Source organism: Falco biarmicus, chromosome 6 (assembly GCF_023638135.1).
Source record: "Falco biarmicus isolate bFalBia1 chromosome 6, bFalBia1.pri, whole genome shotgun sequence".
Lineage (NCBI taxonomy): Eukaryota > Metazoa > Chordata > Aves > Falconiformes > Falconidae > Falco > Falco biarmicus.
In genome coordinates, this window is record NC_079293.1 from 59,576,536 (window position 1) to 59,604,120 (window position 27,585).

The 27,585-nt window shown below is 42.3% G+C and overlaps 1 protein-coding gene and 1 long non-coding RNA gene across 14 annotated transcripts in view; both read right to left on the reverse strand.

Annotated features, from left to right (window-relative positions):
* Positions 1 to 479: 479 nt before the first annotated feature.
* Positions 480 to 15,982, reverse strand: HSF2 (heat shock transcription factor 2). 4 transcript variants are annotated; one of them, XM_056342565.1, is made up of 14 exons: positions 15,776 to 15,981; positions 12,170 to 12,278; positions 11,836 to 11,963; positions 10,321 to 10,445; positions 7,947 to 8,022; positions 7,611 to 7,672; positions 7,412 to 7,496; positions 6,350 to 6,519; positions 4,949 to 5,052; positions 4,783 to 4,858; positions 4,189 to 4,294; positions 2,515 to 2,568; positions 1,813 to 1,897; positions 480 to 1,428 (listed from the first exon to the last, which is right to left on the reverse strand). In XM_056342565.1, exons 1-14 carry the CDS (start codon positions 15,908 to 15,910, stop codon positions 1,139 to 1,141), a joined length of 1,605 nt encoding a protein of 534 aa, XP_056198540.1. In that variant the 5' UTR covers positions 15,911 to 15,981; the 3' UTR covers positions 480 to 1,138. The 4 variants fall into 4 exon arrangements, with proteins under 4 accessions (XP_056198540.1, XP_056198538.1, XP_056198541.1 ...); XM_056342563.1 differs by having other exon boundaries at positions 4,783 to 5,052; XM_056342566.1 differs by lacking the exon at positions 15,776 to 15,981 and adding an exon at positions 14,615 to 14,827 and having other exon boundaries at positions 4,783 to 5,052.
* Positions 15,983 to 17,607: 1,625 nt separating this feature from the next.
* Positions 17,608 to 27,585, reverse strand: part of LOC130151597 (uncharacterized) — a 29,156-nt gene continuing 19,178 nt past the window's right edge. For 5 of the 10 annotated variants that reach the window (XR_008822639.1, XR_008822632.1, XR_008822638.1 and 2 more), the window contains 2 exons: positions 26,519 to 26,798; positions 17,608 to 20,583 (listed from right to left, as the gene is read on the reverse strand). This is a non-coding gene — a long non-coding RNA (uncharacterized LOC130151597). Of the gene's footprint in view, positions 20,584 to 22,070; positions 22,144 to 26,518; positions 26,799 to 27,585 lie in introns of all 10 variants that reach the window. The other 5 variants (XR_008822634.1, XR_008822631.1, XR_008822635.1 and 2 more) reach the window with 3 other exon arrangements.

Below are 27,585 nucleotides of genomic sequence, written 5' to 3' on the forward strand. Positions count from 1 at the left end.
CAGGTTTGAGAGCAAAAAGGGAAGAACACCTACAGTCAGTTACAGTTTAACCTACTGTTTATAGTAAATCAGGAGCCTGGGGTAAGGTATAGTTAAAAGTATGTCAACTGCACCTTCATCCAGTGGTGGTGTAACCCCTCTGCGATTCAGCTGTGTAATACAAACTACCGTAAGGTCACTTGAGTAAACATGGAAGTACACCTTTGAGCAAGAGTAAAGCTCTTCCACTGGACGGGAAGCTACAGGGCTCTGCTGGAGTCTTCAGTAAGAAAATCAAGAAGAAATCACTCCTGTGTACTGCTAAATGAGAATGCAGCATGCTGCATTAGCCAGCTGACAAACCACTGGAGCCACACACTCCCTGAAGTCAACTAAACTGTTTGCCTGTAAACACTGCACAGTCCCTAAGGCATGAAAAACACAGGCTGTTAAACCGGTACCACCTGCCACATAGAATAAGAGACAACTCTTAACAAGTATCACACTTAAGTAACATTTATTTTAACAGAGTAGATGGTCCAAGTACTCATGCAGTTGAGGGGCAGGGTGGCTGTAAGGAACTGTTCCCCAGTTTGTGCTATGTGTAAGCACTTCCACTGAAGTGAAAGTAAGGCAGAACCAAGATTCAGCAAGGTACAGGCACTTTGTTCCCAGTTCAAGCAGGGAAAAAAAAAGCCTACATCAGGTTCTGGTTGTCCCCCCACCCCAAAAAAAGCCTCGTGTTTGTTAAACAAAATTTTGTAAAAAATAGAAAAAACCCAAGATACAGAAAGTTGGTGCTCCCTAACCATACGCTACTAGTTTACGTCATCATATGTAAGACCAGAAGTATAACAAATCATAAATCAAAGCTTACTATTAACAAGTGTTCAGTTACCTGGGGTATTTAGCGATATGTATAATACCAAGTATTTCACAGCAGTACAGTAACAGTCTAACTTGGTATTGCCAACCGTGCCCAACAGCTTGTCTGACTGTGCCGTTAAACAATTGCTTGTAGGAAGTAACATTGGAAAGGTATTTTAGATTCCATGTTACCTGGTTACATAAAACAGTGATTTACAAAAAACTCAATATACCAAACAATATTCTAAATAAATAGTTCATTTTCGTGACTATATACAGAGTCCCCATTACGTTAGTTATCCAAGAACGGCATGTCTGTGTCCATGGGTGCCGGCGCAAGTTCACATAGATAGAACAGTGTGGCCTCGCTTGCTTCTGCCTCCGTCAGTGGCTCCAGCCGCACCAGTTTGCTCTGGGTGGGCTCAGGATCGAGGCTGCTCTCCAGGAGCTCGTCCACTTCCAGGGGTTTGTCAACACAGGAAGGAGTTTCAGCTGCGGAGCTCCCGCTCTCCACAGCGGAGCCTGGGTTCCCATCAAGGAATGCAAGGAGTGGAAACGCAGTGTACTGTATGAGCTGCTTATCTAAGGGGGAAAAAAATTCCAAAACCATTATCAGTTCATATGCCTTTTCATGCGCAGAAGGAAAAAACCAAAATCCAACCCACAGAATTTATCTGAAGAATAATTAACAAAAAACATTTTACATGTTTGTTTTCAGTGACTGATTAAAAGAATTGTTACGTCCATGTATAACACTGTTTGTTTTCAAAATTCTCCTGCAAAAATATCAGTTTCTCTGCACTTTGTGCAGTGCCAAAAGCCTAAAAAGCAAATACAGTAAGTATTTTGTTTTGGTTATTCGCTTATCAGCATGACACAAAACCAGACAAAGACCAAAAAACCAAGATGGCTTTTAGAACAATGCTTGTTCAACTGTTAAAACTGTTTCAACAAAACACAACTAACCTGATTTGGGCTTAGAAACTTGTGTTTCCTGTGAAGCCGCTGCACCAGCATTATTCTTGGTGGTTTCTATTCCCTTTGCCTCCATCTGATAACGAAAGCAGAATCTTAAAACACATGTTTAAAAGCATTTTTCCAAGGCCACTAGAAAACAGCTGACCAACTATTAAAAAAGTCAAGTTTTCACTTGAGCAGGGATGCAGTGGTATCAGTAACCTATACTAACAGACCCTGGCAGAGAAAACATGAAATGGGAACACAGGCTCACTCAGGCAAGAACCAAAACTAATGCTCATAAATGAGTAGGACAAACTCAAAGGAGCTAGATCTTTGCTTTACTGCTTATTCTTGTGTTTCTTTTCCCACCAGACAACACAGATGAAACCATTCTGGCAAAGTGCCTACATGTTTGCAACTGTTAAAATCTTAGAAGATACAGAAGTCAAGGGACTGGTACAATGCAGGGGTACTGGCCTCAAGGTAATATGAGTTTTAAAGAACATTATTAATTAGTGTGCTTTTCCCTTTTTTATTTAAAGCCTAACAAACAGAACGAATTCAGCTGCAGCCTTCCTATTCTCATGGAAGTCTTGAAAGCCAGAGCATGACAAAAGTGATATTATACCAGCAAAGAAAACAGTAAAAGATGAATAAAGGTTGCATCTCACAGTACTGTGTACATCGAGCAATGGATTTAAGACTTACTTTGGTATTAGTGATATGATCTGTGGGATTCATCTGCACGGAGCTTGTAAAAAGCTGAATAAGACAAAACACATCAAGTTTTAGGTACCTTGATGTTGCCATTAAGAATACAAGAACATCACATCTGAATGTGTGAGAGTAATACTCGTACTTAATGTTTTCAGGCTCTATCAGGATTAGGGTTTATTTACAGGTAGTTACCGCTTTTGTGAAGAAAACCTAGCTTTGGAGTGTAATGGTTTGGAATTCTGTGAACCTCAGTCACAAAGGTAACGACTATATCGCATCTACCTTAGATTAACATGGTTTGCTGCAGTCTTAAAATACCAACTCCTTCCTATGTTGCTGCGTGGAGAATTCTGTGAATGGTAAGGAAGAACACACCCTGACCAAGTTCGCAAGTGACACCAAACTGGAAGGCGTCCTCCATCCATGGGAGAGCAGAGCTGCTGTTAAGAGGAATTTCAGCAAAGTGCGAGAGGGGCCAGCAGGCACTCCATTGGGTTCAGCCGCCAGACTCATTCCGGCCACAGTAACCCCATGCAGTGGCCCAGGTTTGGGAACAAACAGACAAGGAGCAGCTCCTGAGAGGGGACCTGGGAGTTGTGGTAGACAGCACCCTACCATGAGCCAGCAGCACAGCCTTGCTGCAGGGAGGCATGCTCTGCTACTGGCAAAGCACAGCCAGGTCACTGGAAGCAGTTACTTCTCTCTGCACAGCACCTGAGGGCACTTGTTGGAAGAGTGTCCAGTTTTAGGCTTCCCAGTACAAGAGTTTTCCAACTAGAGGGCATCCAGAGGGCCACAGACATTTGGAGGTTATGACATACAAGAGGCTGAGGGAGCCTGGCTGATCTTGTCTGGAGAGGGCAGGCAAGGGGGGATACCTGCACTCTTCCAGGGCTTCTGAAGAGGTGTTACACAGAAGACAAACTCCACACAGGTGGACAGAGGACAAGAGGCAAGAACTACAAGCTGCAGCAGGGAAAACTGACTGACACAAGGAAATACTTCACAAAGAAGAGTCAAGCACTGGAACAGGCCTGTGGGATCTCCCATCTCTGCAGATTTCAGATTTTGAGTCAACAAGGTCCTGAGCAACATGAGCAGACTTTCGAGTGGGCCTTGCTTTGAGCAAGGAGGCTGGGCTAGATGCCATGCACGGGTCCCTTCTGACCTAGACCATTCTACTTGACATAAATCTAAAGAGAAATTGAGAACATATACATACTCCTAAGAAATCACCTGAAATGGCAGAGAAGCTTGTAAAATAAATGCCCCTAAGAAATCACCTGAAATGGCAGAGAAGCTTGTAAAATAAATGCCAAGAGCCTTTTTAACTCCAGTTCACTGAGAAGGCCACAGATGATGTGCTGGGCTATTTCAAAGGAAAAGTATTCATCTAACTGGGGCCTGAGTTCATGTAGCAACAAATACAAGCATTATTTCATGAAGCAGTTCATTCTTCAATCAAAAACTTAAGCATCTGCTTGAGCAGTGGTGTTGCACTAATTGTACCAGTGCCTCAGAAACACATTCACAAATTCGTAACTTCCCTTTTTTAAAAGGAAGAAAAAAAACCCCTGTTGTGTTTGAAATCCATTTTGAACAGGAACAACCCACCCAAATATTTTCTGCAGTGTATTACCAAAATACTTAAACAGTGACAATTACATCGACCAGGAGATCTGGATCTATGCTGAACTGTCGTCCTGATAACATAGCTTGGAAGTCCTCTAAACTGCAGTCGATACTGTCAAGATAATCCAGAAGTTCAACTCTAGAAGACAAACAATATTTTATTGCTGCATCTCTTAACAAAAGGAAGAGAAATCCAGAATTAAACTTTACACACATGTACTACATGTATCTAAAAATCTTTTAGCCTCTTTGGAGTAGAACTCAAGCAAATCAGATAGATGCTCCGAAGCAGGTATCACATCAACATAACACTATGACATGACACTAGCAGAGATGTGATTCTTGCATCCAGGTGGTGAGTCCCATCCACCTGTAAGAGCTACACAGCTAAATCCTAACACTTTAAACAATGATACCTATAACATTAACACAGTCAGATTATGCACCCCGACTCACTTGCTTCACGATGAAAATCAGAGTCCCACCTTAAAACAGAAGGATCTTTAGAAACTGGCTGGAATAAAGGTGACCTATAAGTTCTCAATAGAAACTACTATTCGGTTCTTTTTACTTCGGTCAAACAGTCAGTTCCAGTAATTGAAAAAAACAGAAGACCAGGCTACTCACTTTCCAAGAAGATTTATATTCTGTGAAATTACTCCATTCTCACTGAGTATGGAATCCATCATTGAGACTGGATCTTCTGCAGTTAAAGTTGACTGGTTATTCAGCTGTACAGCACTTGACATGAGCGGGCTTGTACTGTCACTGACAGGGCTGAGCAGATCATTACCTGGGACAGCAACTGATTCGGTGCTTTTATCACCTTGAATTACAGGGGCGTATTCTTCCTCGTTATCATCTTCCACAATTACAATATCGGGAGAATGACTACAGCTATAATATAAGACAAATGAATTAAACCATTTCATACACTCATTTAAATTGATACTATTCCACAGGTTTAGTTACTTCTCACTTCAGTCAAGCTGCTATAAGGAAACAAACCTTCCTACTGCTTTTTAATATGAAACACAGCAAGATACTCTAAATATCTATTTTCCGTTGATATGGTGTCATAATGCTCAATACAATTAATGCTAGCAAACACTGTTGTGGTAGACCACAATAATAACTACTAAAAATGTACAGGAACACGGATTTTTTTTTTTTTACGTTAGAACAACTAATTTTTTACATTAGAATAACTGTAAGCTTGCATATAAATGTAAAGTATGTATGAAGTGGACCAAGGCATATGAAGCCATCAAACTCGACAGACAATATATATTTTGCATCTTTCCTGTTGAAAATAATCAGCTCTGGGGTATCCGTAACATAATCTCAGTCAACACTGCTGTAGTTAATTAACATTGTTATGTATACCAGGAAGGCAACCTAAAACCCAAGAAAGAGTCTCAAATAATTTGATTTCATCCATATTCTAGTTTTCTTAACCCTTAAGTAGCACCCTCTCTATCACAGTCTTATCTTCGTCTCTTCCACCAGAGAATGCATTCCCACACATCAGCTGAACAAGAACAATGGTACTAATTCCAAGTGTAAGCTAGAAATAAGTTTTATTCCCCCACACATAATACAGGCACTGTCATTGCAATGCAACTCAGGAAGAGAGTTGCATCTCAATCCCTCGACCACGTTTCACCTGCTCATACCTGAAAGATCAACTACTTCTATAGTACTATGTACAGACAGGAAGGAACGCAGTCACAAACACTTAGGACTGAAAAATAACCCCCTGAAATTAGCTGGCTTCATGAAGTTCAAAGACCAAACCAACACCTGACACATGCAAATTATTCTCCATAAAAATCTAAAATTAAGGGAAGTCATTCCTGTCTATACTATAACCAAAACTAAGACATCATCACCTACATTGTCTTTGGACACATAGTGTTTTTACCAAGACTGCAGTAACAGTTCATATACTTCTCACTAATCTCTATCCTCCACACGTTAAAACTCTGACAGCCAATTAACTATTTGGAACAAATCCAGACATCAATAAATCAGAACCTAGTACGAAATCACAGATGAAGCTTCTGTAAGTGCAGGACTACTGAATAATTCTGACCACCTCATTAAAAAAAAGTTATCTAACACATCTGAATTACTGCGTATTATACAACACTTGAAAGCCAATTATCTATATACGCTTCTAGAGACTTCTTACTTGGAAGAATCCGAAGTGGTATCTTCATTTGCTTCTGGTGTAATGGGAAGATTTTCTTCATCACCCATGGGATTTTCTTCATCACCCACATCCTCAGTGACATCATAAATAATGATGTCATCTGAAATCTGTTCCCTTTGTTTTAAGCCCTCATTTCTGTTGAGCGGTACCTGAGAATTATTTTGAAAAGTCAGGGGACAGAAGGACAATGAGCTTCAACATTCTGACAGTTACCATTGTACCTTATAATGCTTCAATTCTAAAGAGGTGTAAGAGCTTTCCTACACCTTAGAGATGACAAGCTGTTTATATCTATCTACATTTAGTAGAAAAAATTTACAAATAAATGCTCAAGCTGGATAATAGCAGCTACAGAAAAAAAATGTTTGGCAAATACTACAGGCACAGAAATAAAAATACACTAGCACTGTCAGCAAAAACAACAAAAAAGCTGTGACACCAGGACTACACAAGAACTATAAATATTAAAAGAGCGACTGCCCTTTGTATAGTACTTTGTTATAAAGCTATTAATTCTAGTACTGTGCTACAGCACTAATTCTAATGCTTTCCCCACCATTATTTGGACAGCAGAAGATAACTTTCAGTGGTGTGACACATGCAAATGGCACAGGAACTTGACATGGTTTTGCTGGGTTAAATGCTGCCTTGCAGAGCAAGGTGCTGGATCCTTGTCCTTGTACAGGGCTAGGGGCGCCTAACTCCCAGAGATAACAACACAACATACATGTGCTATTTCTAACAGCACTAATACTAAAAGCAAACTACTTTCAGTAGAATCACATCAAGCTGTATTTTATACACAGGTAACTGGCTTATACATGCTTATATTGAAAAGTGAATGGTGATTATCAACACACTTGGCTTCTGAAGGGAACACGTGGCATATCACTTCTCAAAGTTGACAGCTCTCAGTGCACAGCTATGTTTTATTCCCTGTAAGACCATCTGCTCGATCTGTCTGACCCCTCTGCCCTGCCTGCCCCCCCGCTCCCAACTTCCTTCATCATAAACAAAGAGTACATATAAAAGAAAACTTACATGGTGGTTACTGTCAGCTGGCTCTTTCACAATCTGCTGAAATACATTTGACTTTGTAGGCCCATTAGTGTTCAGAAGTAAAGGCCTAAATCAGAAAGAGTAAAGGAAGAAAGCCATCTTAAAACGTGAGTCTTTGGTTTTAGTCAGGAAAACATGTCAGTATATTGACTGGACAGCAAGTTTTCAAGCCCATATTTACCTCTTGCGTTTTAGGCTCACTAGTTGGTTATTCTGCACCAAGGTAACAATAAACTGTACAATCTGTAAGGGAAAGAACACTACTGTTAATCACCCTACTCTGTAATGGTTTCTCTCAGAGTACCAAGACATCTCATAGGTAGCTTTGCCCTCGCTCTTTTTCTTGTAGTGTGTGAAATGTCTCTTTAATAGAAACAAGAGAGTGGTGTATGGTGAATAACTCTGCGCAACAAACATTGAGTTTATTTCACTACATAAGCAGAAGACAAGGCACAGTATTCCTAGTTCAGAAGCACTCCCTCACTCATTCACATATGACACTCAAATGAAGCCTTACCTTCCGAATAACCTGCTGCTGTTGCAAGTGTTTTGCTCTCAGTTCTGCCACTTCTCTCCAAAGGGATTCATTCTCTCTGTTGAAAATGAAGATTTAAAAGTCAAACTAAAACTAAGTTTTAATATATTTACATTAATAACTTTTGTTAAAGATTACTTGGCTTCACTAAAGCTCTTGGAATGTGTTTTTAGATGGGGAGGGAGGGGGAAAGTCACACAGGCAGCAGCCTTGGCAAATAATTACAAGACCCAAACACAACAAATAGCCTGCAGAGAATTTCCAGCCTCCTTAAAAAAAAAATAACCCAAATTTTCCAGTATTTATCATACAGCATTTAAAAATTAACTACTTTGTTTCCTTTCCTGTAACAAAGTTATTTTCTCCTCTCCCTTCTAGTAATTAAATCCTAAGGAATTAAAAAAATAATAATCAAGCATACAACTGGTTTCTGGCAGCAGCAAATGACCAAATGGCATAAGAATGCAGTGTCCTCTTGCCACCATAAAAAAAGTTACTGATCTGTATCAAGCCTGTCCCACCTCCCTCACACACTTCTCGCTAGATGCAAGCCACCTGTCAGCAACTGTATATCCACCTTGAAAGAATCTTCACAGAACAAGCTCTGAAGTGATGCATGCAGCTGTAGGTCATTCTAATAGCTGCCTCTATTAGCTCCAGTAAAGGGGCATGTTGGATGCTAAAAAATAACAGCAGCACAGCAGAGATAGCATGCCATTTTATAAACACCGGTTGTTCCAGTACTCACAGGAGTCCAGTTACTGCAGCAGTATAAAAACTGCTGTAAAGCAGCCCTTGCCATCGTATCCATGAACCCTGTTGTTTCCAACAGCATAAAGCATGCTGAGAGGCAGATAATGACTGCTGAAATCTTCCCTGAATAAGGGAAGACAACATACCACCCTCCTCTCTTTTACAGTTTAGCTTTCAACACATATACGCCAAAAAAAGGAGGAAAATCTCTCTGCCGGTGTTTGGGTTTTTAAGAAACTTTAAGCTAAGTTTTCAGAAATGGTTGTTTATATGCAGCATGATGAAGCTTATTACTTACTGCTCAAACTACTCCTATGTCCAACATACAATTTATGAGTACAGTTACATCACAAATTTAACAACTGAGGTCAGTGATTCTGAACTTTCTCCACTTTCTCACTAGGTTTATTAACATGTTTTGTAGGACTAGGTCTTCTGATCTAGCTCCAGTTTCTACCACAATCACTTTAAACTGATGAGACAACAATATGAATGTCAAAAGACCAACCATTCTATCTTCTTGTTTCTACAAACTGTCAGGTCATTAGCAATTGGACACCATTTCAGCCAGTGAGCCCTGCTCTGGAAGACCTGATGGCCTTCTGGGGTTCCTTCCAACCCAAACTTATCTATGATTTGAAAAGAATGAATATGAACATTTTTCCTCCGGACTGGCCAGATTCTAATAAAGACTATTCTTAGACAATGTAACTTTTCCTCTGAATCTTCTACCACTCAAGTAATTAGAACTGAAGACGAGAAATGACAGCGTTTACTTCTTAGAACTTGAACTAATCAGTGACCTCTGCCACAGAGGTACACAATAATTTATTCTCAATAATTCTCAACATAAGTTAAGGAGTCCCGAGACAGAGTTACTGTTGAGGTGCTGGGACTTACAGTGCATGAGCATATGCTCATATACCTTGCCTGTATCTACATACTCCGAAGGATTAAGAAATTTGTGACACCCACCTCTCTCACTGCTGAGAATAAACTTTAATTACTAAATAGGTAATAAGGCAATTCTAAAAATACTCTATTTACATTTGCATTTCAGCTTCTGTACCCCTGTTGCCAAGGTAACTAATGAACTTCCAAATTAGATTTTTAAACAGATTTTCACAGGCATTAACTCTTCTGCAATTTTTAGCAGTGGAGGAATTAAAACAACAGGAAAACAAAAAGCAATGAGCAAAGACATTAACTGTAGTTAGGAAAGTATTGTAAGTAATTTGCATAAACCAAACTGCCTCAAACTAAACACAGTAACTATTTCAAACTTGAAGATGTAAACCACCGTACTTTACACTAAGAGCCAAGCTGAATATTCAGCTTCAGCAGCATTACAGAACTATTATTAACGGTATTATTTAATTGCACACTACTAGACAGTTCTTCAAACACTGACACTGCCCATTACTTTCAGCCATATCAGAATATTCAATTTCTGATGCAATTTTTTAATTGAAATTTGTTTTCCTAAAGCAATATTTAAAGTTGGGCAGTAAGAAATTGAGATACACCTACAATTAGGTCTCTGCTGATACTGATTATCAGAATTACTCAATTTCAGGTATCAGTTGCAGATGGAGCAACTTACCTCTTCAAAGCAGATAACCGAGATTCGATAGTCTCTTGTTTAATTTGCACCTTTTGAGCACTGCTTATTATTTTGGAGAGATCTTCCTGACGTATCTTGTTTTCTTCAGGTCTCGAAGAAGAAACCTTTAGAAGATTAGAATCCAGAAACAACACCTTCCTTTACCCATTGTTAACTATTATTTTCTTTTGGTAATCAAGTATATTTCTTTCTAGCATTGATAAACTATGCATTTAAGTTAATAATAAACAAAGCATCAAATAAAAACCCACAGAAACTCCTTCTTACAGGTGTCGCCACATTAGCTTCAGTTGTTACAAAAATCCGTGTACATTCAGATTCTTCAGGCATTCTCTGAAGTGCTCTACTTCATCATAATGTTTTCACAATAACCCAGTGCTAGTAAGTATATCCCTTTGTTCTGGTTTTGGCTGGGACAGAGTTAATTTTCTTCATAGTAGCTGGTATAGGGCTGTGTTTTAGATTTGTGTTGAAAAGAATGTTGATAACACAGGGATGTTTTTGTTATTGCTGAGCCCTGCTTACACAGACCCAAGGACTTTTCTGCTTCTCACCCAACCCACCAGCAAGAAGGCATGGGGTGCACAAGAAGTTGGGAGAGGACACAGCTGGGACAGCTGACCCAAGGGATATTCCATACCATATGATGTCATGCTCAGTGTATAAAGCTGAGGGAAGAAGGAAGGGGCAGACATTCAGAGTGATGGCGTTTGTCTTCCCAAGTAACTGTTAGGCATTATGGAGCTCTGCCTTCTTGGGGATGGCTGGACACCTGCCTGCCGATGAGGAGTGAATGAATTCCTTGTTTTGCTTTGCTTGTGTGCGTGGCTTTTGCTTTACCTATTAAACTGTCTATCTCAACCCATGAGTTTTCTCACTTTTAGTCTTCCAACTCTCCCCCCCATCCTGACAGGGGGATGAGCAAGTGGCTGGGTGGTACTTAGTTGCCAGCTGGGGTTAAACCATGATACCCTTTCACTACAGTTTAACTTGCCAGATTTCTATTTGGTATCTATGTTCACCTGACTTTACCAAAACAGTAGAGCACATTTCAGAATCACATTTAGAAGCGTAACAAACATGTTTATAGGTTTCCCCCATTCTCTTTGGTGAAAAGTTTAATGCTTACAGTAGCTTTGTTCTGAAACAAGCTATATAAACAAGCAGATTGTTATATTATGGATGGTATAGTCAAAGCATGCTCTGCACTTCTTCTAATACCCATTTGCAAAATGTCATATTTGCATAACTCGCTCATTTTTGCCACCTGTAAAACTTACTATAATGACAGCAAAGAAGGTTCGGCGAAGGAACCTAATCAAATCCCCCAAAATATCTTCAAACAAGTCAAGATAAATATGTCAGCAGTGCAGTTTGCTTCTCCTAACTCCAAACTTACTTGCACTCACAATCCTGCAATTAAATTTGACATGAACTTTGCTACTGATTTGTACTTACTCGTACAGGTTTTCCACATACTGAGTTTTCACTAACCTTCCTTTTAATGTGTTCCAACAAGTCCTCCCGGCCCTGCTTAAAATATGGGTGCTGAAACTCTACTGGACCATCTCGCTCCAGTTTGACAATCCCAGAATCAACATGGACAACTTTACGGAAGCCATCTTTAAAAAAAGACAAAGGAAAAAAACCAACAACAACCTCTTAAAACCCACATGAAGAAATTCAAACTATGCTGTCCCAACTATCCTGTTACCTGTTTTGAGGCTGTGACAGTATCTCAGTGGCCACTGCTCAAAGGAAACTGTCTACAACTAAACATGTACAGGATCTACAACTATGCTAGAAAGCAAAACCCCCAAGAACTTACACATGTTTAACTGTCTGACAAAGCTTGCCATGTTGTTGTGCTTGAAGTACTTGGGAAGAATCTCTTTTGCGAATCTCTGTTCATCCAACACCAAGAAACTCTGGCCATTCTAAAATGAGAGAGACACATTAAGCTACTTAAAGACCATTGCAGAAAACATGCTGGACTTTTAGAATTAATCATCAGATAGGAATGTTTCCTTTGTGCATGCAGTACGTAACTGATCTGCTTGCCTACAATTTTCCACAACAAAAAGTGTATAAACTCTGCAGTTGCAAAGCAACAGGGTATTACCAGTTTACATCGCTATCCTTATCTGAAGGGGAACATCTCTGTTATTACACATTGCTTCCTCAAGAAGATTAATTAATTGTTTACCAATAGTTACCACAGTTTCACTGCAGGACAACACTATCAATTTTGTATGTAGCTTCACAGTCTTAGGAAGGAATCTAACAAAGAGACTGTGCAAGGAAAAACCACCAACCACTAGCGTAAAGCCCCTTCTGCTTTTCAGTATAGAAGCACAAACAGTTTGATAGAATTTGTAGAGCAGAGGGAGCTGTCAAAGAGCCGAGGGTGTCCACTGGGTTCTGGGGTTACCAAAAAGGTAACCACCCAAAGCAACATCCGCCTACTCCTGGGATGCCAGTTGTGAGGGACGACTGATCTTTTATTTCATCCACAGGCTCTGACTAAAATAGAAGGCTCAGCCATTTGTTCTTCAATGACTGTGCTCCATTAACTAAAGGACAAATAACTGGAAGACTCCAAATTAGCTATTTAATAATGGTTCAGGTTTCCTCTGTATATCCACAGCACTCTCGCCCTGCATTTAATGAGAAGCCTGTCATCTTCAACAAACATCAACACCAACACTGCATCTTCTTAGAAGCCCTTTAGTTCAACAAGTCACATTTGTTTCTTACCCCCAAATGCCAGCAGTTCTATGGTCCCAAGAAGATTATAAAGAATCAACCATGAGACCGTGTGAAGATGCCTGCCCAAGAGCTTGTTTCTGACAAACCAGCAAGGATCGCCATGAAACAAAATTTATAAACGGCTTACCACGGGATGAGTTAGAAGCTTAAGACCAAGAGGAGAGCAGGAAGACAAAAACTCCGCAGTAATACCTACCTGGCTCCTGCTGAGAAAGTCAGTGGAAGGGAAACGGGAAGCAAAAGGAAGGACAGGTACAGACCATTTTAGCCCATGCATTAACGACCCCCCCATCTGAAGGTACTCGAACAAGCAGCACTGCAGTGACCTGTGACACCAACAGACAGCTTTCATGCAGCAAGCCTAGAAAGGCCTAGCACAGAAAAATCTGGGAAACACATCTACTAGCTCCTGTTGCCCCATCAGTTGTTTACAGCAAATCTGTACCAACATTATGACTTTTTACATAAGACATTAAGACTTGCAGTCACTGAAGCATTACCACCTAGCTAAATACCTTCAAGTCCTGCAGTTACTGACGGCAGCGTACAGCCATCTTCCAAGTACTTCATTTGGTACTCCTTCTACATGTTTTCATGGACAACACACATTTGTGGCAGGGATATGTATACAAGGAGACAAAATTTGGCTGTTTGGTTTCAGATGGCGTTTATCCTTACAGTGTTAAGGATATGGCTTCGCATGGGAGGAAAGTGAAATATTATGGTAACCGTACTCTTCCTTCCCTGATACGTTTGGTATACTTTTTGGACCCCACAATACTGACATAGCATATTTTTAAAAGATGGCACCACTTGTGTACCAAGTGATCCAAGTATCTCCCCCCCCAAAAATCTGCTGGATGACAATAACATCAACTGTGATTATTGCATCTTCCTTCAGCCTTGCAGAATATAAAACAATTAGTATTTATTTTTAATTAAGAAAATAACACAAGGATATCTAATAGCCTTGATGTGTGTAGTTGAGATAAAACAGTGGATTTGTAAAGTCTCCATTAAGAGAGCAAGGTGGCAAAAATAGCACTTCTTAAGCTAGACAACATCTGAATCTTCATACAGTCCTTAGCATCTCTCTTCCAGAAAGAAAATTAGGAGGAAGAGCTTCTCTAATCTACCAAGTCTATCTGCCTCCTTCTTCAGGAAGTGTTGGCTGAAGCTACTGTAACTCATTCTCAATAAAATGCTTAAGGTGACATTTTATCACTGCTTGAGTGTTTAAAATAAATTCAGCTGAGACCTGCCGTCTCAATGTTACTTGGAAATACTGATACAGTCTGAGAACAGGACTTTTTATATAAATTATTTTAAAAACATCTACAATACAGAGAAAACAAGCTGTTACTAAAAAGATCTGCTTAGCATTTATTACGAGTTAATGATGCTACTGCAGCAAACTCATTACACTGTATGAAAGTGGATGCTTCCTGCCTTCCAATATGTTAAGATACCTGTAAACTCTGCTCTGATAATGCTTCTTTCTCACCTACAACAGCCTGGATGCGAACAGAAATGATGCAGGACGGCAGGCCACCCAGCTCAGGCTTTTCATTTTTTAACAAAACAATCACAGCAGATGCGTACCCTGCAGTTCAGGACAGGGGCTTCAGTGACCGCGATGCTCAGAGGCGACACCCGTCCCCCCGCAGCCGTTGCTGACGGGGCCCCAAGTGGCTGCCTCGCGAGCGAGGGCCGCACCCCCCCACCGAGCGCGGCCCGGAGGGTGCCCGCCCGGCCCGGCACCCCCCTCCCCACCGCAACAGTTGTCGCCCCACGTGGCCGCCCGCTCGCCAAGGCGCGCGGCCGCTCCCCGCCGGCCCCTGCGGGCTGACGGCCGGCCCGGGGCCCCACGGAAGCGCCGCCGCCAGCCGCCCGGCGCGTTTCGAGCGCAGGCGAGGCGGACGCCCCGACTCCCCACCTGCTTTCAGCCTGGAGCAGGCTGCTGTCGCACAGCCCCCCGGCTCGCCAAGGGCGAGCCCTGATATTTACGAGCTCGCCGACCCGCGGGGGAAAATCCCACCGCGCATCTGCGTTTCCCGTAGCACGGCTTAATGAGAGCTGCGCGTCCGCGCCCCGCAAACCCCGGCCGCCCTCGGATCCCTGCCCTCCCCCAGGGGCTCAGGGGCGCCCGCCGGCCGCCTCCCGCGGGAGCCCTCAGGCTGCTCAGCCGGGCCGGCAAGCAGCCCCCGCCGCAATCGGCACCCCGGGAGCGGCAGGGGACGCGCCCCGCGGCTGGCACCGCCGCTCGTCCTCCCCAGGTAGCCGCGGCCAGAGGACAGGCAGCGGCCGAGGGCCGCCGAGGCCAACCGGCCTCCCCACAGCAGCCCCGCCCGGCCCGGGAGAACTGCGGCGGCCCGGCGGGGTGGGGGGGGGCGGCCAAGGCGGGGTGATCTCCCCCACGTCGGCCGAGGGGCGCCCGACCAGGCCAAACGGGCGTGCCCGGTTTTTCCGCGCGCTCCCCGCGCGCCGAGGCCCGCCGCTCCCGCCCGCCGCGCAGCCCCCGCCCTGGCAGGCCCTGCCCTGGAGGCCCCGGGCGCGGCGGGAGGGACCGTCCGGCACCGCCGAGGGTGCGTGTGTGTGTGTGTGGGGGGGCACCCCCCGGCGCCCCGCGCACACGGGCGGGGCGGGCAGCCGCCGCGTGCCGCACCTGGCTCCAGGTGATGAGCTGGTTGCTGGGGGCCTCGCCCACCAGCGCCCACAGCTTGCTGAGGAAGGCCGGGACCCCCGCGCCGGCCGAGGGCGGCGGCTGGGGCTGGGGCGGCTGCGGCTGCTGCTGCTTCATTGTCGCTCGGGAGCCTCCGCCGTCTGGCCGGGGGAGGGGCGCCGGGGGAGGAGAGCCAGCCCGGCCTTCCCCCGCCCCTCCTCGCGCGCGCCTGCGCACCGGGCGCCTCCCGCATGCGCAGCGGCCCGCCGCACGTGCGCGTGCGCGCCGGACAGCCGCCTCCCCGCCCCGTCCCCCTGCGCTTTACATAACGGCAGCACGTGCGCCGCCCTCACGTGTCACAACAGCGCGGGCCCGGCCGCCCTCCCGGCACGCGGCAGGGGCGGGGCAGGCCTGAAGCGGGTGGAGGGACCAGGGCCAATGGGGACGCGCCTCTACCTCGGGGGCGGGGTCACGCTGTGGGCGGGGCACCCGCTCCCGGTGGGGCCGCGGGCGGCGGCTGAGGAGCCGTGGAGCGCGGCGGCGCGGCCCCGGGGGCTGGGAAAGGCCTTCCTCGGGCCTCACCGAGGGCACGCAGGGGGCTGGGCACCGCCGCACCGCGGCCGTGGCTGAGGGCACGCAGAGGCCGGCAGCAGCAGCTGTAACGGCATCTGCTGAGATGCCCACCAGTCATCTCCCTGCCCCGTGGCCCACACTACACACACAGCAGCACTAAACACCGTGTGTTGATATCAGCTGTGTAAAATGTCAAGGAGAGTATTGGTTCCTTGTGGAATCCCTCAGCTGAAGAAAGATCACTCAGTCAGTCCCTTCCCTTCAGAAAGTAGCAAACTCAAATGGTACCCAGGGAAATGGTAGAGTCACTACCCCTGGAGATATTTAAAAAAAGGCATAAATGTGGTGCTCAGGAACATGGTTTAGTGGTGGCCTTGGCAGCCCTAGGTTAATGGTTGGACTCAATCTTCTTAAAGGTCTTTTCCAACCTAAACAATTCTACGATTCTATGTAGTGGAGAGCATGTCCAGAGCTGAAGGACCACCAAAACACAAAGCCACAGCACCGTCCCCTTCAACCTACTAAATGACTTCCATTTTGGCAAGTTACTTGCCAATGTAGGCGTAACAGGAGACTACTCATCTACCATCCTCAAGCTTTTCATAGTTGTAATAATAAAATTTTAAAAAATCTCACTTTCAAGTTCCTCAGTTTCAGTTTTTCCAAAACTAGTTGAAAGAGTCACTTCTGCCAGTTCTCTCTCAGCAGTCTGCTCTCTCCTGTGCCTGGGATCCAAGGGGGCAGCAGAACAGGTTGGCAAGGTCTCAGCAGCAACTTACAGGTGCAGAGAACGTGTCTTTTTAAAGACTACCCAATCCCTTCTTTCCAGAAAGATCTAGTAGAAAGCTTAAGAAATAGCTTAGTCAGCCAAAAAACATGGGCACACATAGCATATTAGATCATTAGATACAAGATCTAAGAAAAACAACATACAGCAACAGCAATATAAGCATATGCACAACAGAAACATCTAAGCTAACTAGATAAAAAGTCGGGCAGTTCCTTAGGAGACCCCTCTCCAAGGCATGTTGCGTTTAGACTTCAGACCTACTGGCTACAGAGACTCTGAAAAGAAACCTATTTAAATCAAAAGGTTACCTCCAGGAAAATAGCTTAATGAATACTAAAATTAATAAAAATTAATTTATTTCCATACCCTACCAAGTATTTTACAAAACTTAATCACAAGATGAACTGCAAATAATATACAAAACTGTTCTATGTAAATAAAAATAGTATTTTCACAACAAACTCCCATCAACTGACAGTGTTACTGATGGTTTATTTTGTGGAGACTTCTCAAAAAAAGTCTCAAATAATCAAGGGCAACTTTATCTGCTTCAGTTTGCAGTGAGAATAAAGTACAACGGCACAGGAAAAAAAGACTGAGAACCTTTAGCCTAGTAGCCTGTAGGAAAATAAGTATTTCCATTTCAAGCTTTGTATCACACAGCTTCTCTTTTCTAGCAGCGTTAGCAGGCTACAACAGCGTGTAACAAACTCACTGACTGGCATTCACCAGATCATTCCTCAGAGAAGTCGTCACAGTTACTAAGTTTATGGCTTAGCTTTTCAGGGTCAGTATTTGGAATGATAAAACTTAAAAGAATGATTTTTAAATTTAAGCACAAGTTTACTGTAATTACCCAAGTAATTTTTCACCCTACCAGGTTCCATTTATCTAGCTACAAATGCTAGATAAGCAGAGAGAATATGGTTGTGATTTAATCTGGACACAATATTTTTTATTTCACTTTTTTTCTTTTTTGTTCACAACATACATTTGAAAATAGGAGTTGATTTACAGAACTGTTGGACAATATTTCAAATTGTGCTTGTAAATGTTGAATTATCTCAAAAAGTTAAGATGCTATTCCAGTATCTTTTGCTCAGACAGAAGTAAAACCATGCATTTTTTTGCACTTCACTAGTAGATGGAACATCATCTTGGTGAGAAAGACTATTGTATAACTTGATTTCCAACATCTTATAGTTGAGAGAAGTCTTTTAACCTTTCTTGCTAGACCTCAGTTTTGGAAAAAAAAAATAAATTTTTCTGAAGCCTTAAGGCTTAAGAACTGGAAGTTATTAAATTAATACTTGGCATAAAATGTGAGTGATGTGCAACTCAAGTAACTCTTCAATTAGTTTTTTTATTATCTTACAAGGTCTGAGCACAGGGTAATATCTTGCCCATGTTCATAAAGCTTCCTGTTATGTTACTTTACAAGTCAGCAATTGTAGTCTTTAACCTGGGGCTATCTGACTTCCCAGTATCTTCATAATCAGTGCTATTAATCATCGTTTTCCACTCTGCAGTAAAATCTTCCTCCATTCAGCTTGTGGAAATCCGGTAATTATAAAGTCTGAGACAGGTCAAGCTATTTACATCTTTCACAATACAGTTCGCACCCTCCCCTCGCCAGTACGACTTTTTCTCCATTGTGAAATGTTGGGAATTCAGAAAGATCTCCTCCCATATCCCTCAACTAATCCCTCGAGCCCCAGCAGATGCTGTTCCTGCCTAGCCTCGTTCCCCCTCCCTGGGGTCCATGGTACCCGCCCACAGGCAGGAGTTCCAGCTACGACACAGTGCCTGGGGACTAAGAGAGTGCTGCCAACAAGCAACATCATCTCACTTCCACCACTCTGTCTCACAGCTTTCACAGAGAGGCTATACAGGCAGCAGCACCTCAAATCTGGGCAGGAAGCCAAGAGAATAAAGCCAGATATCTGTTAATATCACTACCTGTTCATTTGACATCACATATGCTTAGAATCGCAACCACTACTGGTCTCTTCCTCTCACACTAGAGCAGCAATCAAGCCCCACAGCAGCGCCATACTCTCTTAAAGGAGCTTTGGCCACTGATAGTGCCATTTTTATGTGAAAAAAACCTGGGGATTGGGATTCTTTGTATTTGTAACTATGTTGTAGAACAAGGTGGCAAAGCAGCCTCGTAACAACACTGTCCTGATATGAACTTCACCCATCCTCTCTCACTTCCTATTTTCTTCCACCATAGTGGAATACACAGCAAGGGTCAACAGCCAAGCTTTCCTTACAGGCTGTTGCTACAGCTCTTGTCAAGTCTGAAGCACAATCTGCATGAATTCCTGTCACATCAGACCCTGAGTAATGCCTAGGTCAGCTGCCCAAGGGATACCAGTCTAGGGATTCTCCTTAAGACAAGCAGCACGATACAACACAAGCAACTAAAAATGACAAGTTAGCCAAAGGTTGGGTGACAGATTTCAAGGTGATACTCTCCTCTTATTGTGACCACTACCTGTCCTGACTGAAATGCATGACACCTGAAGGTTCTGGCAATAAAGTAGTAAAGAATCATAGAATTAGAGAACGGTTTGAGTTGGAAGGGACCTTAAAGACCATCTAGTTCCAACACCCTGCCATAGGCAGGGATACCTCCCACTACACCAGGTTACTCAAAGCTCCATCCAGCCTGGCCTTGAACACTTCCAGGGATGGGGCATCCACAGCTTCTCTGGGCAGCCTGTGCCTGTGCCCCACCGCCCTCACAGTAAAGAATTGCTTCCCAATATCAAATCTAAATCTACCCTCTTTCAGCTTAAAGCCATTACCCTTTGTCCTATCACTACAGGCCCTACTGAAAGTCTGTCCCTATCTTTCTTATAAGCCTCTTTTAAGTACTGAAAGGATGACACACTTGTCCTGTAACTCTCTGGCATGCTGTAATTTGTGTTTCAGATCCAGTTATCTTTATTGATTTGTATGTATTGATCCCTATGAAAGCAAAAAACAAATCTGTCACTGAGCTTGCACATATGTTGGCCCTGGAACAAGCACAGGTGACCACAAGTAAACCATCCTGGAACACCTTAGTATCAAACACTGCACAGTACTTCACAGCTGAATTTAATGCAAGCCTTCCACCTTTATAAAAGGTATTACACGATTTAAATAACTGAAAGTATTCCTAGTAGGGAGTCTCAACTCTGCACATGTTAGGATATCCCTGAATTAAAAGTGCTTTAAATTAATCTTGCTTGAGCCTGGGACAGCCTTTGAGAAGTCTGTGTTCATGATGAAACTCACTACAGTAGGCATGGAGGACGACAGAGAGCTTCTGAAGAGATTGTTCTTCCAAAGCCAATATCCTTTCAGTTAGTTTTATGCTGTCCTTGTACATCTGATTCAAGTACTGCTCAAGTTTTTTGATGGCAGTGATTTATTTTCCTGCTTTTCTCCACATGCCCTGCAGAAAAAGCAGACAGCACAGTCAGCACACCAGATATATATCAGACAATGATACAATAAAGGCTGGTAGTGAGTTTTAAAATTAAGTTATGGTAACTGTTCCCCACAGTATATTTAAAATTAAGCTATGATAACTAAAACCCACTTCCATTTATGATCAATGGCTTTTTTCCTTGAAAGGAAAATTCAGACCTACATTCATATTTACTAACAACCCTTCAAGATCACTTGCTATGGAAATGGCTCAGAAGTGGTATCCATTTCTTATTTGCTTATGTATGACTAATACTTGATTTAGGCTTTTCCTGATTAGACAAGACCTTCTACACTCCATGAAAATGTTCAGTATGTCTTAAAAGACTGTTTTCTCATACTATAAGGAAGAGCTACAAACTTGGAAAAGGTGTATTTTGAACAAGTTAAGGTAGCATTCAATTAAATGCAGTCACTTTCTTTAAAAAATTCCAGCCTTACAATGCTTGAAGCCATACACCCCTCACTCCCCACTCCTTTAAAAAGGAGACAAGAAAAACCCCTGAGTCCAAGACCATTTCTCAACATGCTAAGAAAGAGTTCCAAATTCAGGCCAGATGATCTGATCTTCAGGGATTTCTGCAAAGTTGATCTTTTTATTGAAGTTTTTGGAAGGATGGTAGATCTGAGAAAAGGGGGAGGAGGCTTCCAGGGCAGCATGCCTGGCAGAAACTTCACAGAAGTTTTAGAGCAGTTTGTTGTGGCCATGTGTTGGTAATTGTGGAAAAACAGTTCCTGTGGTAAAAAAACCCCTAAGCGTATGTGCTCATTTGGTCATCGAAACTTAGCACTGTTTTATTCCAAAATGAAAAGCAGATACAACAAACAGCACAATTTTCTCAAAGTTTTGTTTCTTCAAGTAGGATTTCATGGAAGTTATGAACATTATGATAATGAAGGGCTCATACATCAAGCCAAGTAAGGCATGAAGAGAAGCTTTTATATAACCTGAAGCTAGTTTAGCAAGCACATACTACATGATGTAGTTATTCAAAGGCCTCCATTTCATGCTACTTCACATTCCAAACATTGGGATCTCCACAAAGTAACTTTCTGCCAGCTCAATTCCAGAGCATGCAAATGCTTTCTTCAAAGACTATCATCTGTTGCACTGGTTTACTTTTATCAAAAGCACAACGCACCTCAGAAATTCTTCACAAAGTACCAGTAAGCAACTTCAACCATGTATTTGACATTTTAAATGAACGGTGTTCTTATGAAGTTTTAAAATTAAGTTTATTTTCAAGAATAAATTATATTAGTTTCTTCTTAAGGTCATTCAGAGATATGATCTGAATGGACAAAAACCACCTGCCCTGTGGTTGTGGAGCCTGTCTTGTATTTCTCCCCACGCTAATGGCCATTTAACAACTCTCTTCAGCCTGCTTAAACTAGAAAACACTCAGACTGAAAATAGAACAAACCAAACTGGTTAATCTCAATCTAATTTACCCAAATCCAAACAGGTGGAACTGTAATCTTCCATGGCTGTGTCTAATGTGTTGTTCATTGCTTCTTCAGATTCCTGTAAGTTTTTATAAGGGAAAAAAAGTTTTGATTTCCAAAAATGTGACCCAAATTACTAGTTTTCCGGTATTGTGAGACATACTACAGAAAGTAATGACTTCTTGTGGTTTTCACAGGATTCTGCTATTTCCTTCCCAGTTTGCTTAAAACTACTGCTGTAGCAGCCACACATCACAGTGGACAGCTGGTGACTGAAATGCTACCTATGCTGCAATTGTAGCTGTCATTACCTTTGTTTAGTTAGTAAAATGAAATCAAGCTATTTTTTTCATTTGCCTCAATGTTTTTTTTTCTTACTAGGCTGTTTATTCTTCCCCACACAAATTTGCCATTATGTTAAAAAATACAAAGGACAAAGCCACAACTGGTAGTCTTCTGTATTTTGCAGATACAAGAACTAAATACACAGAGCATCTGGACTTCACAGTTCTGGCAGATTCTGGCTGTTTGCACATGTTCTCTGCCTTATCCTCAAACTTTAATGTAGTCTCACCACTGTATTACTTCCTTTTCTGCCCTACTCTATTGAAGAGCTACAATCCTATCCAAAAGTCACCTCCTTTAGGGACATTACAAATAAAAATTTAAAATTTCTTTCATTTCCCTACTCATCATTAAGGTCTGTCACTCAGTGCTGAGGAACAAGTCTCAAGCCATGGTGCTTTGTATTAATGACAAATACTACGAACCAGAATCTATACTCTAAAGCTGTATACTGAATTCTTCTTTTACCAAGGCAGTCACATACACAGAGGACCACTAGGCGATTCCACTTGCAGATTTACTAGTTACATTACTAATGCAGCCCCATAAACATAATAATCTTTTTTCCCCTTGAAGAAACAAAGCTTTTCCTCCATGTTACTGTTCAGAAACTGCTGTCCTCTAGTTCTCTTCAGCTAGGTGCTGCTCATTCAGAAACAGAGAGAACGCTGCAAGCAGCCTCAGGACATAAAAGGCTCTAGTTTGATAACAGTTTCCCTCCCAACCTCCCCCTGCAATGCCATGTTATTCAATCCTTTCCACTCCCTCCCTGCTGTGCTACCTCCTGTGCTATGCTGCAATAACTATTAGATCAAAGCAAATTGGATTTAAAAAAAAACACACAAAAAAATAATTCCTTAAACACCTGGGGGGAAGTAAGTTTTTAACGTGTATCAGTTTTGTAATCCAGTTCAGGTAATTCAGATGCAAAAGCAATTGTATCATCCCACTCCTAGACCATTCTTTCAACTAGAAGTGAAGAGCTAGGAAGCTTAAGTTAGGGCATATAACACCTTGAGATTCTCTCCTCCCAGCGAAGGATTTATTAAAAGGGGTGAAGTACAATAAAGACAAGACAATTCTGTTTTCAAACACTTTAAATCACAGGATGAAACACAGGTTAAACCATATTCCAAGTGCTTGCTGTTTTCCTGATCACCACAGATAAGTGCCACAATAAAATCTGTGTCAACAATAAAGTATTAGAAACAATATAGCCTTGGGTTATAAGAACTCTCTTTATGTAAAAAACACCCAGCAGGCAGAAGAATACAGTATTTTTTTCTTACTAGACGTTCTTGATTTTTGCAGCTTCTGTTCTGATGTCTGAGTACCCAATCTATATTGGATGGATGTGTTCTAGAAAGAGTAGGTAAACCTGCGTGTAAGCTGTGTGTGGTAACACAATGCATAATTTCAGCCATGGAAAAAAAAAATAATGTAGGAGTTAAATCCAAACACACAGCAACTCTTTCACTAGTTTTAGAAAACACCCAAAGTTGTAGAAAACATTGGGGATGCTTTTGTAGAGTATACCCTCGCCCAGTCCTAAAATACCACTGGTGTGCTGCCTTCCTCTCACCTTCTTACATGCCTCTCCTACCGTTACCACAGAAGTTGCACCTTTTCTGAGGCCAGAAAGATATTTTTTTTTTTTTTTAAGAGATTTATCCAATCCCATATCCAATCACTGTCTCCTTAGCAAAGAAGTCTCCTTGCTGAGTCTTTTTAGTCTCCTTGACTAAATCAGATCTCAGGCTTAATAAATTTATTATACAGACTGGTTTCTTTTCACAACTATTCAGCTAAGTACTCCAAATCCAGCTGGCTTAAAAAAAAATCTTCAAAAAACAGTTGCAAATATTACGACTACCACTGTAAAAGCTGTATTTTTAAGAAGACAATTAAAAAATAGTATTATAAAGCTAGGACTAAACCTTGTTTCCTGTATGCGTTTCTACTGAAGCCCACAGGATATATTGTGGAAGTAAAATGAAAGCATTATTTATATAATAATTTTAACATTATACTAGAAGCAAAACCAAAACACGAATGTACTCAAAACATGCAGCCATCAACAAAATACAGAAAAACAATGTTTCTCTATGCCTACAGACCTAAAATTACAAGTCTATCAACATTTCATTTAAAATTTATAAAAGCTTGCTGTAAGATCTGTGGAGTTTCTCTGGAAAAAGGAAAAAAATAATCTATAACCTGACAACAGCAGCTTGTGACTATGTCTAAATCAAGATGATGTTAACTTGAAAAGAGAAAAATCACTGTCTCATATTGTGTACGCAGTTGCCAGGTGACCACAAAGTGCAGAGCTCTCCTTTCAAAAGCTCAAAGGCAGAGAAGGCCACAAATCTGACATATGAGCTCTAACCAATTTGCACAGGATAACTTTCTGTGAAATCTTTTATCCTCCTCATTGTGAGCAGGGGTGTTCCAAACATCCCTAGGACAGAACTACCAAAACCAGCATCAGGTGTCTGGCCAGTACACCTGCTCCAGACCCCTGGCAACATGGTTAGCATAACTAATGCCATTTTATAAGGCAAGCAGCCATTCCCTGTGACCAAGCAGGTCACATATTTGTTCCCTTTCCCTCGTTATCAGGCCCTGAAGGTTCTGTGAATCAAGTAGACAGACCAAACAGATTTCTTCTTTCCCTCCCTATCAGCCTCAAGGTTCCTGGGTGCCAGGCCAGTTACTCCCTTCCTTGCTGGCCTTGAAGGTCCCAGGCACACAGCCAACCAGGTGCTGTCGATGACCCCATCACAAAACTGGGGGGCATAGCAGCACATAGAGCACTGTCTGTAAAATCAAGCAGTTACAAGTCCTAAGAGGGGAACTTGGACCCAAACTGCTGCTGGACAGCAAGACCTGGGAAGCCCTGTGACCAGGGACGCCTCCACTATCACCTGCTTCCTCCCAGGACTGAGGGATTGACTTGGATTCTTCTATATGATTTTTGAGTCTAGGTTATGATTGTTATATTGATACAGTAAACCATGTATTAAGATTTGACCCACCCTGCAGAGGGTCCAGGTGATTATAAAACTTCAGTTGTATTGAAATGCTGTACTACGCTACCTGTAAGCTGTACTACATCGGTTCTGCTTGTAGAAATCCCATGCATTCCAATCACAAGTGCTGTGCTATACTAATCCTAATATCCTGTCAAGAAAATAAAACTTTAGTGGTAACTACAGCTTAGTGCCATCACCATTCTGCCCAGGATTCCTAACCCCTTATGCAAATATACCAGGACTGAACACAAACTCAGTTTGCACGTACGCCGTGTATCTCTACTAAAACAGCAGGGCTGCCCAAGTCTTAATGAAGACCTTTCTGAGTGGGCCAGCCACCCACTTTCTTTCAGGCTCAAGGAGACTGCAGACCAGTCACTCCTGTATCATGCATGTGCTGCAAGTTCAGCACCTTCTCCCAGTTTTCAGGTTTACTGTTTCTGTATAGAAAGCCAACAAGCGTCCACCATACAAGCAGCCCAAGAAGTTCCCATGAATGCTATTTCTGCTATCTGCCCACAGCCAGCTCCGTTCTCCTGGAAAATACTGTTTTCACTGTCAGTGTAGAATAAAATAAAAGGTCAAATGACTTTCCTCTCTCCTATAAAAGATGCAGCAGCACTCCAGAAAGGTTGCTGTCACCTCAGTAATGCAGCAGTCCACATCCTGCCCCAAGCTGCCAAATCAGTTACACTAACAGTTGGGCCTTCCAGATTTAGTGAGTGTAGGACTCCAGCTGCTGACTCATCCTCACTGACAGGGCAGCTGGTGAGATTAAAGACATTTGACAAAGGCATTCTGAGTCACCCTGCTACCTAAAGCATAGAATCAGTGGGATTTAATCAGAGCCTAACCCTTTAAACACTCATTTAAGATAACTTAAATAAGCTCACATAAGCTAGATGCTGCTATACTTACTAGCACATGCGTTTGAAGAACAGGCTGCATCACAGAGAAAATTAATATAGAAGGGGGTAGACTAGCATGCTTTTACAAAAAAGTTTGGTTAACCCATAGAATTTTGGATACTGACATGCCAGAAGTGGCATATATACACAAGTATTTAAGACTTACTTTCCCAAGCATTCTGCCCACGAAGATCCAAACCTGGACGCAATGCTCACGTGAGTGTTGAAGGGTTCTGACTTAGCATCTCCCTTGCTGATCCAGATGGAGCATCAGCACTGCCTATTTCTTCTTTCTTGATGTAACCTAGGTTTGTGCCACTGGTATGGTGGTTTCTGCTCATCCCAGAGCAGCTGTTGACGAGAACAATATGCCCATTTACTAGTACAGAGATCTCTATACAGATTCAAACACAGCACAGAATTCTCACCTCAAAATCTTTTCTACCCTGGGGAAAAAAGAACTGTGTTAGAAAATGCTGATATTAAATATAAAAGTACTACTACATACAAGACTGTGGGTGTATGCTGATCTACTATTTAGGTACTATCTGGAACTAGTAAAAAAAATACAGAGAGATTGCTATGAATGAACTGTTTACTCAAGATTTTTTTTAAGTTATACATAGATGTTGACAGACAACACTTACTTTACAGTGTTACTGAATGAAGCATGACATACACTGACAACAAAAGATTTTAATTTTTTTTTTAAAAAAATCAAGGAATAAAATTGTTTGCTGCTGCATAAATGAATAAAGGACCAACTCTTAAACCCAAGGACTTTTACTGCAGATGGCGGGTGCCAGAGACCAACAGGCACTGCGTATGCCTAGCCAGTTCTATTTACTGTTTGATCTCTCTTCTAAAGAGAAAGTTTCCTAGGGCAAGCTGTCAGAGCACTGGTAAAAATGGAAAGAATCATTATATCCAGCCCTACCACCTGTTTTCCCTTTTTCCTTTGTGGGAACACAAGATTTGGGACTCTTGATTAACAACAGTTTAAGTTCAAGGCTCTGCCAGAGCAAGCATTACTCCTAAAGTACGCTCAATAATCTTGATGAGTCCACTGCAAAAAATGGAACTTGTGAACTATAGTCAAGTGTAAATTAGTATTTTCAGATCAATAACCACGGAGGTGAAGCAAAAAGAGGTGGCAACCTTTACTGCTTTGCAGATATACAGTGTCTTATACCACAACATCCCAAAATAATAATTTTGTTTTGGATGGGGATT